The sequence below is a fragment of the Pavona decussata genome, unplaced genomic scaffold, assembly GCF_977016875.1.
Source record: "Pavona decussata unplaced genomic scaffold, jaPavDecu1.1 SCAFFOLD_190, whole genome shotgun sequence".
NCBI lineage: Eukaryota > Metazoa > Cnidaria > Anthozoa > Scleractinia > Agariciidae > Pavona > Pavona decussata.
Genome location: NW_028145599.1, coordinates 856,180 through 872,698, shown reverse-complemented (window position 1 = coordinate 872,698; position 16,519 = coordinate 856,180). Strand labels below are relative to the sequence as shown.

Genomic DNA, 16,519 nt, shown 5'->3' with positions numbered 1-16,519 from the left:
ATATGTGGAAAATTACTACAATTGACTCAGTCAAGCCAATAGCTTTGTAAAATTCAAGTTCCTCTATGGAGTGGGTGCAAAGGGTTTTGACTGGCCCAGCCGGGATGACCCTGATGATGTTCACATCTCTTGTGTGTTTTATGGCCCTGTCACCATGGACAGTGCTGGCCAATTTGCTGTTCCAAAACAGCAAAACATTGAAAAAACGTTTTAAGAAATTAAAAAGCAAAGACATTTTCATCAAGATGCTACACTGCTGATCAGTTTTTAAAACAACTCCGATCTCTTAAGAAGAATATGTTTACTTGTTTGTATTTCATTTTATGCAAATCTGATACTTTTGTTAAGCTTTAGCATTATTCCCTTACCAAAGCAAAACTATGGGAATGATATGGCAAAGACTGGGCCATATCTGTCCCATATATGGGAAAGGTATGGAAAGGTTGGGGGATGATATGGAACTGATATGGGGTCTGTTTTGGTGAAACTTTGAGCTATGGAAATCATATGGGAAGAAAATCCCATGCTAGCCAATGTATGGTAAAGCTATGGGAAATCAATACCCATAGATATTCCATAGCAGTGGGACATGACCACACTCTACCTTATCTATGGAAATGATATGGCTTGTTGAGAGCCCAATGTTCCATAGAATTTCCATACCAGCTGACAGGGAACATCTATGGAAACTCTATGGGGCTAAACAGGTTGTCAGTTTAGTTTTTGCCACCCATAGGTTTTCCATATGATAGCTATATGGAAACTCTATGGGGATAGGCAGGTTGTCAGGTATGTTAATAAGTTTAAAGTTTGTTTTTTGCTACCCATAGATTTTCCATATGATAGCTCTATGGAAACTCTTTGGGAATTAAAGTTCTTTAATTTTTTTTCTTTTTATATGTGTACAGTCCATTATCAAATGACCAACTGAAGAAAAACTAAATCTTGGCAATAAATGGCTTATGCAAAAAAGCATTACTGGAGGAAAGTTTGACGGGCTGAAACTGCAAGTTTTCTTCAAGTGCCGTCATTTGGGTGAAAACTCCTACTTGTTCTTGAAGGCACATGAACACATTCATGTAGTGTTGTGACATAAAGTGGAATTTACTACTAACAAGAATAGACAGGAAAGTTGCCATTCACAGTAACATTCTTTGTTCTCAATTTAATGTAAATTAAGGAACAAAAATATCTTCATGAACATATATAACCCTGGTTAAAAAAACACCAAGCTAAACTGCCAAATCTGCTACCAAATAACTTTCTCTAAAATAACATGGAAGTATAATTTTTACTTAATTAGCATCTTATATTGCAGATTTTGTCTCCTATGTCAAATCTAGCTACTTGAAAATCTTATGATCAGGCTGTACTTCATCACTCTTATTTGAAAAATCACACCCTCTCATTTCCCATAATTCTGACCTGAACTGTACACCTGTTCAGTACCCCCAGTAGTTTCATCGGTAGGCTTTTTACAACACTTATTAGAACTCCAGTAGTCGCCTACTTTGCATGGAGCTTTTCAAAAATTGCTTCAGATCACTGCTTAATTTGGCTAACTCTGATACCCATTGCAAAAGTTTCTGGAAACTTTGTAATCCTCAGTCATTTAGTTGCTGTATCAGCATTGCATTAATTTTGTGCTAACCTACTGAGGGAAGACTGAAGTTGCTTAATTAGCACATATGGATCTTCACTTTTTTAATGGCAACTTATTCCTTTAATTTATAGCCTGCACATCATGAGATGAAAAGCTTGTCAAAATTTAAAAACATAACCAAAAAAAAAAATGAATACAGCCTATATTTAAATAACAGAACAAGATCACTTTATAATTTCACAATATCATAACTTTCAGTCAGTGTTGGTCCTTTGACAGATTATATCAAGTTACAGGTCCTTATGCAGTCGATTTGAAAATATATTCTAGTGAAAACTCAGTCTTTTTCAAGATGATTTGGAAAATGTGCCGCATAACCTATATCGCTGTCAGTAAACTTAATGTAAACACAAACATCTATGATTTCTTGAATATTGACTATGTCAAGTATGTTCTCCTTTGGCTTGCAAAGAGGAACTATGTGATTGACTGGGCAAGCAAGATCCCGGTGGGCTGCCTCCTCCAGTGATGACACAGATTCTGACATTATAGCTGTCACTCCACCTCCAATCTTCACACCTGAACCAATTCGCCAAGCTAATTCCAATCCTGCCTGCCAGTCATTAACTCAGCCAACTTCAAGAGCACGGCCGACTTCAACAGCTGGGACTCCACCTCCAATCTTCACACCTGAACCAGTTCATTAGGCTAATTCCAATCCTGCCTGCCAGTCATCAACTCAGCCAACTTCAAGAGCATGGCCGACTTCAACAGCTAGGACTCCACCTCCAATCTTCACACCTGAACCAGTTCGCCAAGCAAGTTCAACTCCTTCCTGCCAATTATCAACTCAGCTGACTTCAACAACACGGCCAAGCAACCCCATCAGGTCTTCTACTCCACTACACAATGATGTGTACTGTCCCAGTGTTGCTTCATGCCATTCATCAGCACAACTTACTCCTGCTGAAACAGTTCTACTTTCTGACAGATCACCAACACAGACTGACCAACTGAAAACAAGTACAAACTGTTCTACCAGTGTCCCAGAAGCAGCGACAACCCAGCAGAAAGCAGATAATACCCCCATGATATCCAGGAAAACAAAGAATGCCACTGAACCAAGGAGAGGATTGCATTTTCAGCATGTTAGTGATGAAAGCAGTGATGATAAAGATCCGGCCAACTTTGGTAAAGGCTGTGAAATTCCAAGTGGTTCCTGTCGCAGCTGCTGCAAGGAACAAAAGCTGGAGAATGAGGCACTAAGGAAACGACTGGAGAAAACCCACCGCAGACTTAACATAGCTTGTAAGTTCTGTTTCACTATATCCTAACTTAGAGTCGAAGGTTGATGATCAGCATGTGTCATGGAAGTTTGTAGGGCTGAAGTTGTTTGCCTACATTTGTAATGTCCCTAATGCTTCATTAACTAACTTTGTTCATACAAAGTTGTAGTCCAAATTAAATCATGAATCAATCAGTTCTTTTAAAATGTATGTTAGAGAAACCTACTTTGAAAAATAAACTGATTAAGTTTATAGAGTAAATTGTACAAATTTAAAAAAATCGACGACTAGACCTACACAAAAATCTTTAAAAATTCTCTTGCTGAAGATGCATGCCCAAAATTTGATAATAATAGAATGAATTAAAGGGAACTGCTGATTCTATGTACATGTTCATTTCATGTCACAGTAAAGGCAAAGACAACTGAGCAAGTGGTCAACAGCAGACCTGTGCCTGGGGTTTTGGACAGAACATTGGCTGAAGAATTCAAGGTAATATACTTACCAGTACTTGTCAGAAGTATTCTATTCACGGGGACAAAGTACTACACATAAGGGGAGAATCATTTTCCACAAAAATGGGTGTTTCACGTTTATTTAAACAAAGAACTTCCTTTTCCTTGATCTTGTGAGGAAGAATTTGTCTGGGGCATCAAGGCTGTTGCCCAAGAAAAATTTCATGGAGCCCACAAGGCCAAAAGCCAAGAGGTTAGGAGCCCAACACGTGAAGTGATAGGTGTTGTTGGGAAAAATGTAGGCACCAAGATCATTTTCTTGGGTGCCCTAGGTTACTGGGCTTCTGTCAGGCAGCAGCCTTGGTCATAGTCCCATAAGAAATGACAGATTACATCTAGCTTTACTGACTTTTTGAACATTTTTGTAATATTTATTACAGATGGTAGAAGTAATGGAGGGCTCTGGAGTTTTCTGGTACCCGCACCAGCGGGCTTATTGTTCAGCCTTCAAGAGTTGGCCTGCTTACATCAATGCTGCAATAGACATGTTCTTCTCAAAAGATACACTTGCTATCTCCTGTGCAAAAGGAAATGAAAAAGAGAGCAAAAACAGCAGCAACCACCAGCCTTTGAACACCCTGATTGTCCAAGCTCTCATTGGTACATTGAAATTTTACTTACTACTTACAGTGAAACTAAGAAAAATATAAAAGCCACATTTTAGAGACCTGAAGCCCGGTTATCCAATAACCAATTAATGCTAATCCATGATTAAAAGTCCATTGAGGTTTTCAATTTGCTCATTAAAAATGGTTTTAAAGCTTAATTTTAAGGTAAATCTAAAGAAACGTCTCAGTCAAAACTGAGGGACAAAAATCGTTTGGGAGTATTTTCATTGATTAGTATAGTTATACTTGAATCAAAGGTCAAGTTAATCCAGGATAAACTTAATCAGGCTTAGAATAACTGGATCTCAAATCTGGTTGGTTGCATTGGTAAATATGACAACAACAAAAAAAAATGTGGGGAAAAGGGGAAATAATTGCTTTCACTCACAGCTAGTGAAAAGGTTGGATGTCATAGTAATACTTTTCATCAGAAATTGAAATGGTTATGTCAAGAGACAGTACGTTTGGCCTAATATTGTTAAATGGAAGGATACTCTTCACTATAAACTAATAATCTTCTTTTGTTTTCATGCAGGCAAAGTTTGTTCAAAGTATTCAGCAGAGTCCCCTGTGCCAAGTCAGATTGTACAGAAAATCAACATGAAATGTGTTGAGGCCAGGCGACCCCCAAGACTCCGTGTTAATCGCCAAGAATGAACAATTATTTTTGTGTTTTACCATGTATGGTGTTTTGTTATATGTAATTTTATTTAGCCATCAAAGGATTTTATCTTGGAGTCTCACTATGGACACAGTTGACAGTTACATAATCCATTTAGGTTTCTAATTCCACCACTTTTTGTACAGCATATTTTCATTATATTCCCTTTGTAATATTTAAAATGGTAACTAACATGTACATTAAAGATATAAGAAAAAGTACCAAACCGTGGTGAATTGAAAAAATGTTTGGGTACACCTAAGGGAAACAAATGAATGATACATCCCATTGCACTTAGGAGCAAAATTTTTAGGAAAACCCTGTCACTAGTTTTTGAGGGGTCCTTATTAATTGCCATGGATGCATGGATTCCTGAGGTGTAAACTTCTGGGTGTGCATTTTGTTCTGTCCATTAGAGATTGATATGGGACCAAAATTCAAAGTTTGCATGGTACTGCCGTATGAAGTGGTTTTAATTAGAAACCATACATTTTTAGTGAAATACACAGCATTTCTGTAGACTAGCTGGTTAGTCAAGGATAATATGGCTTCGATATGGGACTTTTCTGTACCAATACTATATATAAGTATGGGTGCCATGAGACCATACCATTCCCATACTATGGGGATTGTATGGGTTTTTTTTACAAAATACGCATAACAGTCCCATCAAAGGGCCTGGCTGCATAAGCATCATATGGTTTCAATATGGGACTGACCCATGCCACACAATGATGATGTCATGGGAATCCTATGGGGGCATACCATACCCATACTATGGAGATTGTATGGATTATTACGAAATACGTAGCAATCCCATAGAAGGGGGCTGAACATCATATGGTATTGATATGGGACTGACCCATGCCAAAACCATGAGGTAATGTTATGGGAATCCTATGGGCCCGGACCATACCATTCCCATACTATGGAGATTGTATGGATTATTACGAAATACGTAGCAATCCCATAGATTAAGACAATAGATTGGGAAATGAATGGCAACAGTGAGCTTCTATGGGTTTAATATGGAAGAGCATAACCCATATCAAAACCATATCATCTCCCTATATAGGCCATATTATGTCCCATACCATTCCCATACCTGGGCCATGTATGTCCCATATCACCAGCTTTGGTAAGGGAATTTATACATTGTGGATCTGTTATAGAACTCAGTTGGTTCTGTCACCTTTGGAGAACTTTAAGTCTCATATATTTATATAAGTACACTTAAAAATATTTATATTTCATTTTTCCTTTGAGACTTGTATTGTTAAGGACATTACATATCTTTGAAATAGTTTCTATGATTAAAAGGCATACAAGAAATAAAAAGTTATTTTGATTAAAGACTTAAATCCTCTCTAACACAGACAAAAAAGTGAAGTTTTTGTTACAGTCATTACTCATTGACTTAAATGTTTTCAACAAACCAAAAATGGGGAAAAACTATTGAAAACCAACAAATATTTTTCTCATGTGATTAAATGTCTAATCATATCACAGTTTCAGTGGACTGGATTGATTGTGATCTCTTGGCAACCTGTCTTTAAGTTGCACCTGTGCCTCCCATGTGTTCCTTGTTTATGTGACCCATTGGGTGGCAGACCCCCTGCAGAGTGCAGAAGGGCGAAAACAGAAATGACATGCATGTTTTGAATACAGTGATGTGTCTTCTCTTTAATGGTAAAGAAAATAATTCCTACATCCTTCTTTTAAAAATTATCAATTTTTCACTTCTTACGTGGAAGTTTTGATTTGAAGATTTGAAAGCCAAGCATAATTATATGCCACGTTCTGGTTTAGTGAGTAAACACGGGTGTTTACATTCTCAGCTTGTGAAAACTGTGGCCGAAAAAGTCGTAATGTTGTAGTTTCACTTCCTTTACTGTTAACACTGGGTTTAGTGAACAAGTAATCCAGTCATCTGTCAGAGGAAGACACGGTTAGAAACCGAAATTAGTTGACAGAAAATGTGACATTGCATTTTGAGATGATCTGGATAATTATTATTTATGAAAATTTCTAACGCTACGCTAAAGATGTAAACATTCACAGCAGTTTTCAAAGTCTGTTCAAAGGCAAGCAACTTTGAAGTTTCCCCGGTTCCTTTCTGAATTCCAGTGAAATGTTGTGTGTTTTTAAATGAGGAAATGCTTTTATTGAAGTTTTCATTTGACAATCATTCGTATAATCTTGTGCAGTGTACTGCTTGTGAAGCGAAGATAAATAAGGAGCGATTGTGTTACATTCCCCGAAAAAGCTGCAATCTTGTAGTTTAGTTCGCTTCATTGAGTTTGAAGTTTGATTAAAAAGAATTGATGTAGCATATGAAAAATTTAAGCATGTTTGAATTTCAAGACAACAATGAACGGATGTGTTAGGGTTACTGTATACCTTTCGATGTGCGGCTCACGTCCAAGCGATGTAGCGCATTGGTTTAAACTGTAGATACCTAAAAGGTTATAGAGCTGGCTATCAAACTATACCAAGAAATTTGAAATAAAATGAACTGTCGAATTTTAAGCGCTGTTTTCTTAAATCAATTTTTTCACTTGAAGGGGACACTTTAAGGAGCTAAAACTCAAAGGGAATTTGTTTGTTTGACTTCAAATTTAAACAGTAGCTAGTTGAACATATAAGCAACAAAAAAAAGTAAGCAAATTTTTTCTTTTGAAATATTTATTTTCGAGAGAGATTTATGTACGATCACTCCACATTTTTTAAATCCTATTTTGAACATGTTCTGTAACTTTTCATTGCAATTGAATATGGCAAAACGCAGACACCTTTTTTTAGCGCTTTGGGTCCGGAAACTGAGGGGCAAATTAAATAAGCGAAAAACAAAATGCGCTTTGACTTGTAACTTTCAAAAGGTGATTTGGACGCTTGCATTTAGAGGTCATAAAAATTTCGACATTTCATTTCATTTCAAAATTCTTGGTTTAGTTTGATAGCCAGCTCTATAAGCTTTAATTTTGTATGGGGTTTAGTAATTATCTACAGTTTAAACTGCACATGCTACATCGTTTGGACGGGAGACACCCCTAAAGGTCAATGGTAACCTTAAATAATACGTGGAAGGAAGAAATGTGCCAAAACAGACTCACTGTCACTGATTTGTGACCTCTCGCGCGAAAATAATCCTTACAGTATGCCGTTTTGAAACGGATAGCTGTATGTAAGCTGTTCTTCTGCCATTCAAACAAGATGGGATGCTGTGGGAACGGTTTGAGCTACCCATTCCAAAAAAATTGTAAGCTGTCTGAATGGCTTGACCTGTCCATTCAAAAAAATTGTCAACCGTGCAAATGGCTGGAACCATCTCTTCCAAAAAAATTGGGCTACCAATCCAAAACAGTTCACATGCCATTCATCACAATAAATAGTCTTTGCACTGTACAACTGCAATCAGTCAAGAGTACATCAGGCAAACCAAAAGAAAAACGAATAGAAAGGAACGGCATGTAATTGTTATCGCAGCACTGACAACAGGCACATACATTGCATATTCAGGCATAGGCATGTAGAAGGACATCATTAATTACAGTCAACCCAGGTCACGCGTGAACAGTATTTCCAAGAATGAAATGAACATTCGAATTTCTCTTTGTAATGTCCGACGTGTGAATGAAATATTGGACATTTCTCTGGAAATCGTTCCGAAAAAGACGCATTAACTGAAAAAAAAGATTCAAAATACTTGGGAAACAATTGTTATTCTTGAAATATTCAATTTTGCAGTGTAAAGAAAAATTCGTAGCTTTACACCGTCAATAAGCTAAGGAAATTTATACGGGAACTCTGAAATCTCGTTGGCGATTTTCAAAACTGACAAGTAAATTTCAATACTCCATTCAAATTTCAAAAATATCGTTCACGCGTGACCTGGGTTGACTGTAACTACCGGTAATTTTTGGTTGTTCACAAATAAATATGCCTTACAAAAAAAATTTGTTCAATTAACTTTAAAGATCCAAGGCTATGTCACCAGTGAACGGCCAAGGTTAAAGTAAGAAACTAAAACTTCGGAATAAATTTCATTGGGGGTCGAGTGTTAGTGATAAGATCACTGCACCTGGAGCGTAGACACTGAAAATTTGCAAAATTATGTTAGGCGACAACCACTCAGTACCATAATACTTAACCCTTTGGTTACCAAATACGTCTTTTGGCGTATTGCGTGACTGTCCGCGTGGTACCAAATACGCCTTTTGGCGTATTTGAGAGAGTTCTCTGTTCAAAAGCGAATTTCTCATCCGGGGCCTGACGAATGTTGTTTGACACATTCCAACGTGTTTCTCAGGTTTCAAGCTAGAATTTTCTCATACATTGCGAAAGGCAAGCTCGAAGTTTTCACGTTGAATTTTCCCATTGAAAATCGCTGTTTGTTGTTTAAGTGAAGCGTTGTAATTTTGAAGAATGCTTCTGGTTGAAGAGTTGAGATATAGGAAAGATTTAACGGCAAAAGGCAAGACTTATTGTTGTGAACGTGCTGCGTAGTTGGACATTCCTTTACGTAGGTAAGCAATCGAGCCTCGAGCATTTTCGCCAAACGTGCTCGCTCATTTTAGGAGTGTCTTTTGATTCATGCTTCAAGAATGAATTGAAGGTATCGTCATTTCCTCACGCGAAACGTTTGCATGTTTTCAAAGTGTATAAATTTTGGTTTCTTGCTAAATAAACTCTAGTTGTTGAAGAGTTTACTCTGTGTGTTTATCTAGTCCTGAGACAAATCCGCTCACTCAGCTGACAGTTTTCAATTTTCGCCTTTTTGGAGTCATCAAAAAAATTATGGCTTGTAACTATAACGTATCACTGGGAGAAGAAATTCTTGACATGATTTTTGACGATGAAGATGACGAAGAGCAGTTCAATGGTTTCACTCGTGCAGAAGCGGAGGAAATCGAAAGGCAGTTTGAAGAAGATGACTCCGATTTTGAAGATTTATTGGCCGATGAAGACTCTGCTTCATGCGATATTAGCCTCAATGATATTGCATGGTCGAACGACGACGATAGTGAAGTCGAAGTTCCCTCATTCACAGAACAGGTGGGCCCGTCAGTTCAATTGCCGCGTGCCGCAACAGCACTCGATTATTTCAAGTTGTTATTTACAGCAGACTTGATCACTACAATTGTAAACAATACGAACAATTACGCCAGGGAGACAATTCTCGATTCTGAAGACATGAGGGAAAACTGGTTGGATACCAATGCTGAAGAAATGATGGCTTTCCTCGGTGTCGTTGTTTTTATGGGAATAGTAAAGTTACCAAAAGTCTCTATGTACTTTAGCGCTGACCCAAGGATTTACCAGGTGGCAGTGGCATCAGTATTTTCAAGAAACCGCTTTTTTCAACTTCTCAAGTATTTACATGTGTCTTCTCCTACTGAAGTCCCAGCCAGAGAACATCCCGATTACAAACTTTACAGAATCAAGCCGCTAACTGACACTCTATCACAAACATTTCAAGAAATGTACAATCCGCACCGCGAACAGTCAATAGATGAAGCAATGGTGAAATATAAGGGTAGGGTTAAGTTTTTACAATACATGCCAATGAAACCTTGCAAAAGGGGTATTAAAATTTGGTGTCGTTGTGATCCGCACAATGGCTATCTCAGCCAATTTGAAATTTACACGGGAAAAGACGACACACAAACATCAGCTGGGGAAGGTCAGACAGAAACACCGCAGCAGGGTTTAGGTGCGCGTGTTGTTACTAATCTTACTCGTTGTCTAGTAGGAAAAAATTACTTCGTTTTCATGGACAACTTTTTTACTAGCATTGATCTTTCTCTATCTCTTCTCAGAGAGAAAATATATTGTTGTGGAACGGTGCGTGAAAATCGTAAGGGATTTCCTCCTTCGTTGAAAGGAGTGAAACTCGCAAACCAGGGGGACTCCAAATTCGCCAGACATGGAAACTTAGTTTGTACCATATGGCGAGATAAAGCTAAAGCAAAAAATGTTGCCTTGCTAAGCACCCAGTACAGGACAAATCAATTTTCTAGGATCGAACGAAAACGAAAACGTGGCGGGCGTAGTGGGGGTTATGAAACAATAACTATAAACAAACCAAAGGCCATCGAAGGGTACAACAAATTCATGGGCGGTGTGGACTCTCATGATCAAGCGCGAAATTATTACAATGTAACTGTTAAGTCTGTGAAATGGTGGAAATATCTTTTCTGGTTTTTTCTTGATACATCTATAATAAATGCTTACATATTTTACAAAGAGTCTGTATCAGGAGCAGAGAAAGTCATGAGCCATCTTGAGTTTCGACTTGCACTTAGCAAACTACTCATTGGCGACTTTACTGGAAGGCGTAAAATCGGAAGACCACGATCCGGCCCTTCCTCCACTCCGGTTAAACATACCTATTTTAAGCTTTCTAAGTCCAAAAAGCAATGTGTAAATTGTAGGGAAAGGGCAAAGAGATTGAAGCGAGCAAACAGAGCGAATGAAGCGCAGCGACCGCGAGAGTCATGTTACGGGTCCAAGAAGTGTGAAGTTATTCTTTGCAAAGGCGATTGTTTCGCTGAATGGCATCAAAACAACGCTTGAATTCCATTTTTAAGTTGCAGTGGTAAAAGACATTATCAAAGCGTGTTTTAAAAGTCATAAAGCGTACCAGGAGCTCCAAATAATTCTCCAAGTAACCATATATGTAGATTACATTCAGATTGGTCCTAAAGTAATGGCGCGAAATTTGAAATATTGTAATTTTAAGTGTTCATTTTACCTTTATTAGTCTCCGTTGTACAGTAAACTATATACCAAATAAAACTTTGATTACTGCTGTTTCACTTTTGTCTTAAATGTTTTGTCATTAAACTAACTGGAACAGAGATATTTCAAGAAAAAGTAATGTCACTCCATTGTTCTTATGGGGAAGGTAAATTAACTTGGGACCAGGGGGTTGACTGAGGTCACGCAACTTGATAACCAAAGGGTTAACGTATTTCTGTATTTACGTTCAATAAATCCAAAATAGCAAATTTAGCAAAATGTTAAGCCCGTTCTGACGTTATAAAATGTCAACAGAAACCGTCCTTTGGACATAAAAGAAACGACAATGCTGAAAACATCAGCGAGATTTTGGACACGTGCTAGGCAACCAAAATTGTTTACGTGTATCAAGTTTCAATAGGTAACAACACGGCAGGAATTTACAGTGCTTCTTGGAAGGAAAATTAAACACTTGCTGTCTGTTATTCAATTACCATGGGAGCAGCAGTGCCTTTCCACTTACACCTTAAGCCCCTCAAAATAACTTGGAAACGCTCTCATTTGATTCAAATGGTTGCAGTGTTCGAAAATGAGATGTTTACAAAGTCAATGGTGTTACAAATTTTGAAAAATGGTTAAAAGAGAACCCAGACTATTACTGGCTGTTGTTTCTACCCCGCGAAAACGAATTTGCTTTACTCTCAAAAGACTTAGATTTTTTCAATACGGGATTAGATATATTTTAGGTTTTTGATTCAATCAGTTTTCAGATAAGAGACGATCCATGTTAATATAAAATTTTGTTCGACATGTTTTTGATACTAGCGGTACTATTGTTATTCAGCAGATGGCAGCGAGTCGTTTATAATTTATGTAGCAGTTTAGCCATTCAACTGAAATTTTCCAAAGCCGTTCAGGTGTTCAGCTTTTGTTGTTCAAAAATTTCCTTCAGCCGTTCAGCCATTTGACCGCAGCCATTCAAAAATTTTCTTCAGCCATTTCACCTCATCCATTTAAAATTTTCCCTTCGCTGTTCAACCGTTCGACTTCAACGATACACAATTTTTCAGAACCCGTTCAGCCGTTCACAGTATCCGTTTAAAACAGCTTGTCTATCCGTTTGTCATCCGTTCACATGCTGTGGGTTCAACCATTCATTTGAACGGATACCATAAGGAACATTTTCACGTGAGAGGTCACACACAACAACAACACTTTATTAAAACCTTCAACTTTAGTCCAAACTAAGAAGAGACTACATGCAAGAGCCATGCGAAAATCACCTCTGTTCTCTCTTATTGTTTGAGGTCCGAGAAATTAATTGTTTCCTCGAAATCTGCCATCGAGATCCTCAAAAAATTCTTTGAGCGTCTTGGTACTCTTGATAATTCCTGGCAGGAAGTACTTAACCCTTTAATCCCTAACGGTGATCAGCATCAACCTTCTCCTTGTAATATTAGTGCTTATTTAATCAGTGAGGTCATAAATTAAGGATATGATCACCCCAGGTCAATTTTCTTGATATTTTAATAACTTCTCCCAGTACATTTAAAAGAAGTATGGGGACAAGATAGGAGAATTTGCTCTTTGGCATTAGAGGTTAAAGGGTTAAAGCACCATATACACCATACACATACGTATCATGTTTCTGTTCCTATAGAGATACACTTACCTACCTACAGGTCCATGAAGTGACATCTAAAAGGCAACCTGTATTGTCACTGTCGTCTATAAACCTAAAAGGAAATAAACACATATGTTAAACAAAAAAAAGTGAAAAGTGATGTTCAGAAAGTCTGCAAGCCAAGGAGCCAAAACATTTTTCTTCCATCTGCTTTGTATATAGTTGATTCGTAACGTTCAAATCACCTGGATCAATCAAAACAAGGGTTCAAGCATTAAAGGGTAATTGTATAAGTCAAATGCTACACAATACCTGGAGCAGGATATCACACATGACTACAAACAATCCATTTGACATAATGCCTGGACAGACCTCATATCTCTCACGATAATCAAGGCTACTTCCCGTGGTTGTTTAAATGATAAACATTGTCAAAATGATACACCCATTCCAGAATGCACTGCATTCATTCCAAAATGTCAGCATTTGAGAAAATACATTGCTGAAAGATGACACAGAAACCTGAAATAACCTGAATGCAATGATCACTTTCTAATCTTTAATGCTGAGATAATCAAGGTAAGAAAGGAGCAAGATCTGGGAAATGCAAACATGTATAGTTCAAAATATGTTTCATATATTCATGTTCACACATGTATATATTAAGTTTCTTCATTGCATGTAGGGAGACATGACAATTTGACAAATCACGTTTCTGTTGAAGATGATTTTTTCTGCCAGTAGGAGCATAGCTGTTGTACAACCTATGGCTATAGTTGCAGTCAGTAACTGCAAAGTGCTCTCTTAAGCTTAACACTGTCACATGGTCACATGTCATACCCAGTTCAAAGATGGGTTGAATGGTTTTCAGAATGAAACATTTAATTGTAACAGAAAGTCAGAATGCAACCAGTCAATTTTGACATGAGTTGAAGGGAGATGCTAGCTTTCAAATTTAAGGTGCATGGCTCCATACAGTTTTACTTATGCGCTGGTACACATCAAAAGCCAGTTTCCTCTTGTTTTCTTTCTGCCAATCCGTTGTAAGCACCCAAAATGTAATAATCAAAAACAAAACTGTGCCCTCAAACCCTCACTAGTAAACTAATGCCTTTCAGCCTTGGATTAACAGCAGATAGAACCCCACCAGGAAATTTATTTAAGAGCAAAAAAAGGTAGGGGTTACAAAGGCAAATTCTTTGCCCCTTGCATATTTGTCCTACAGTGTATATTTGTCAAAATTGAGCCCTAACTAGAGCAAATTATTTGAAACCTTTGTGTGGGTTTGTAGGGAATTTCACAAAGGAAATGCAGGAAAATCCAGAAGAAAGTTTATATTTTCAAGGACAATAATCAAAGATCAGGGAGTGCATTCAATGATCTTGATTCCAGGGTCTTTCCTTCGACTAGTTGGTGATGTCATCTGCCCCTGCAAAATATGCACGGGATCCTTTCATCCCGGAATCCATTTATACACTGATCAACTGTCCATAGAATTTCGACTGCAATCTGTAGTAGGAGGAGTGCATTCTTTCAAAGTCAAATGCAAATAGGAATTCACCGCCATCGGGGAATGCATGAACTTTGGAGCAGGGGACTTGTTTTGCGCAAACTAATTGAATTAAATTTACAACCTCAGTTATCTTTGCAGACACAAGCAGCAATATTCCAGTTTATAAAACTACTACAGAGAATGTCTTATTTGAAATGTTTTTTTTGTTTCTAGTCTGTCAGTTTACACGCAAGCTTAAAAACCAGGAAGACATTTTCACTAGGGATCTTGTTAGCAGGTAGTAACCGGTTATTTTTACCGTCAATTCACGTAAATGTTACCAGCTATCTTTGCAACAGGTCAAGTAAAGGAGGAGAAATCAGGTATCCCATGAGTCTCCGCGAAAAATTATCGACCAGAAGGTGTCAAGTATCGATGCAAAGGCGAGCACGCAGTCCGAAATCGACTGAATTTTAAGTGGCTATTTTTCCTTATTCAGGATCTGAGAATGTAAGTTAAATCGTTTTGTGTATTGCTTTGGCAATTAAGTTCAAGCTTGCACTACAGTTTTGCAGCTAATTTGCCTAAGAATAAAAAAAAACATACAATTGTTTGGAGTGGTATGCATGATCGACTCGCTTTGTTCGTTCGCGGCTCACTAATGCTTGACCCAAATTTGACCCTAGCGAGTTCAATCCTGGGTACATTAGCGTGAAATCTTGCCTGTTGTTGCTCGAATAGTGTCTCCTTTGAATTTTATTCAAGGTCCCCTTAAGTCCCCATGTTTTGAAGGAATTTGTGTTTGTTGAAGTTTGCCTAAATTGGCGCCAAACATGTAAACAACTGCATCATGCTGCTTTTGAACGATCACTCGTTTTCCTGGTCGAAATGAACAGTACTTTAAGCACGATTCTGTTCGGTTCTATTCGTGTAAGGACATCAAGTGGTGACATAAATGCTTCCTTTTAAGTCGATATTCAAGCAAACGGTAAATGCATGGAAGAAGTCGAAGAAGAGTCGAGTGGCAAGCGGCCGTTCAATGTTTCTGATTGCACAAACAAGCAAAGAAGCCACTCTCGTAAGTCTTTTGGAAAACTAACGTGTCCCATGACCGTTAGAAACCGACAACAGGCTAAGTTTGACGAATTGACATAACTCTGACTGTCTAAATCTAAGCAATTCACGTAAAGCAATGGCGACGGAGAGAGCAGATCAGCGTTCACTCTGAGAAGCCCCATCTCAAATGGGAGATCACGTATCAACATCGAGTTGATAATATAGTTGGAAGCAACGCATTGTGGGATACCCGAATTTTCCTCCTTTAGGTCAACTAAACGGCTGAAAACCACAGAATTCATAATGAAGAAATGACCTGTGAGATCAAAAAATAGAAAATTGCGACAAATAAACATATGACCAAACTCCACCAAATCATCATGTTAGCTGGCATGCTTCAAATACAGTATCGCCCTTACTGCGGCTGCTGTTTCACACAAACCAGTTTCGAAGCTCGTGTTACATGCAGCTAAAATGTCACTCGTTGCCAGGAAACACTAGCGCATGCGCGACAGAAGATTCATCGGGGGCTGCCAGAGGTCTCTCTCCTTCTTGCCATTAGAGACCTCTGCCAGAAGGGAATGTGAACAATATATTAGGAAGAATAAACTGTCATGAGTTTCTCCAAAACGCATTGGAAGAACTTGAAAAAAATTGGTTGAAATCCATTTCTATCCTAGCCATCCACAGCCAAAGATAATTTATTCTAGTTTCTGTGCACTGGTAAGGTTATTGTTAACAAAGCAGAATACCAACATATGTTCTGACTATTCAAAATGATACCAAAATTAAAAACAAAAAAAGCGATGTTAAAATATTTTGCTGCTTTTGGAAATATATTTGCATTTGTGAGTTAATTCCGACGACTCCCTTTCAAACCAGGTAAGCTTCGGCTAGGAGCAGCTGGGAAAAATAATTTTCTTCGCTGTTCTT

The 16,519-nt window shown here is 38.0% G+C and overlaps 1 protein-coding gene and 1 long non-coding RNA gene across 17 annotated transcripts in view; one reads left to right on the top strand and one right to left on the bottom strand.

Moving 5' to 3' along the window:
* The window catches only part of LOC146462223 (uncharacterized), a 52,970-nt gene that overhangs the window by 35,563 nt on the left and 888 nt on the right, over positions 1-16,519 (bottom strand). For 7 of the 15 annotated variants that reach the window (XR_014857192.1, XR_014857191.1, XR_014857199.1 and 4 more), the window contains exon 2: positions 13,087-13,150. This is a non-coding gene — a long non-coding RNA (uncharacterized LOC146462223). The other 8 variants (XR_014857201.1, XR_014857197.1, XR_014857202.1 and 5 more) reach the window with 4 other exon arrangements.
* Positions 2,150-5,817, top strand: LOC146462224 (uncharacterized). Of its 2 annotated transcripts, none has more exons than XM_085085961.1 (4): positions 2,150-2,911; positions 3,299-3,381; positions 3,785-4,004; positions 4,548-5,817. In XM_085085961.1, exons 1-4 carry the CDS (start codon positions 2,692-2,694, stop codon positions 4,667-4,669), a joined length of 645 nt encoding a protein of 214 aa, XP_084942087.1. In that variant the 5' UTR covers positions 2,150-2,691; the 3' UTR covers positions 4,670-5,817. The 2 variants fall into 2 exon arrangements, with proteins under 2 accessions (XP_084942087.1, XP_084942088.1); XM_085085962.1 differs by having other exon boundaries at positions 2,777-2,911; positions 3,304-3,381.

Coding starts and splice junctions, on each gene's coding strand:
- LOC146462224 (XM_085085961.1), top strand. CDS start 2,692: ATGATATCCAGGAAAACAAAGAATGCCACTGAACCAAGGAGAGGATTG. Junction 3,382..3,784: donor CATTGGCTGAAGAATTCAAG/GTAATATACTTA, acceptor TATTTATTACAG/ATGGTAGAAGTAATGGAGGG. Junction 4,005..4,547: donor GATTGTCCAAGCTCTCATTG/GTACATTGAAAT, acceptor GTTTTCATGCAG/GCAAAGTTTGTTCAAAGTAT.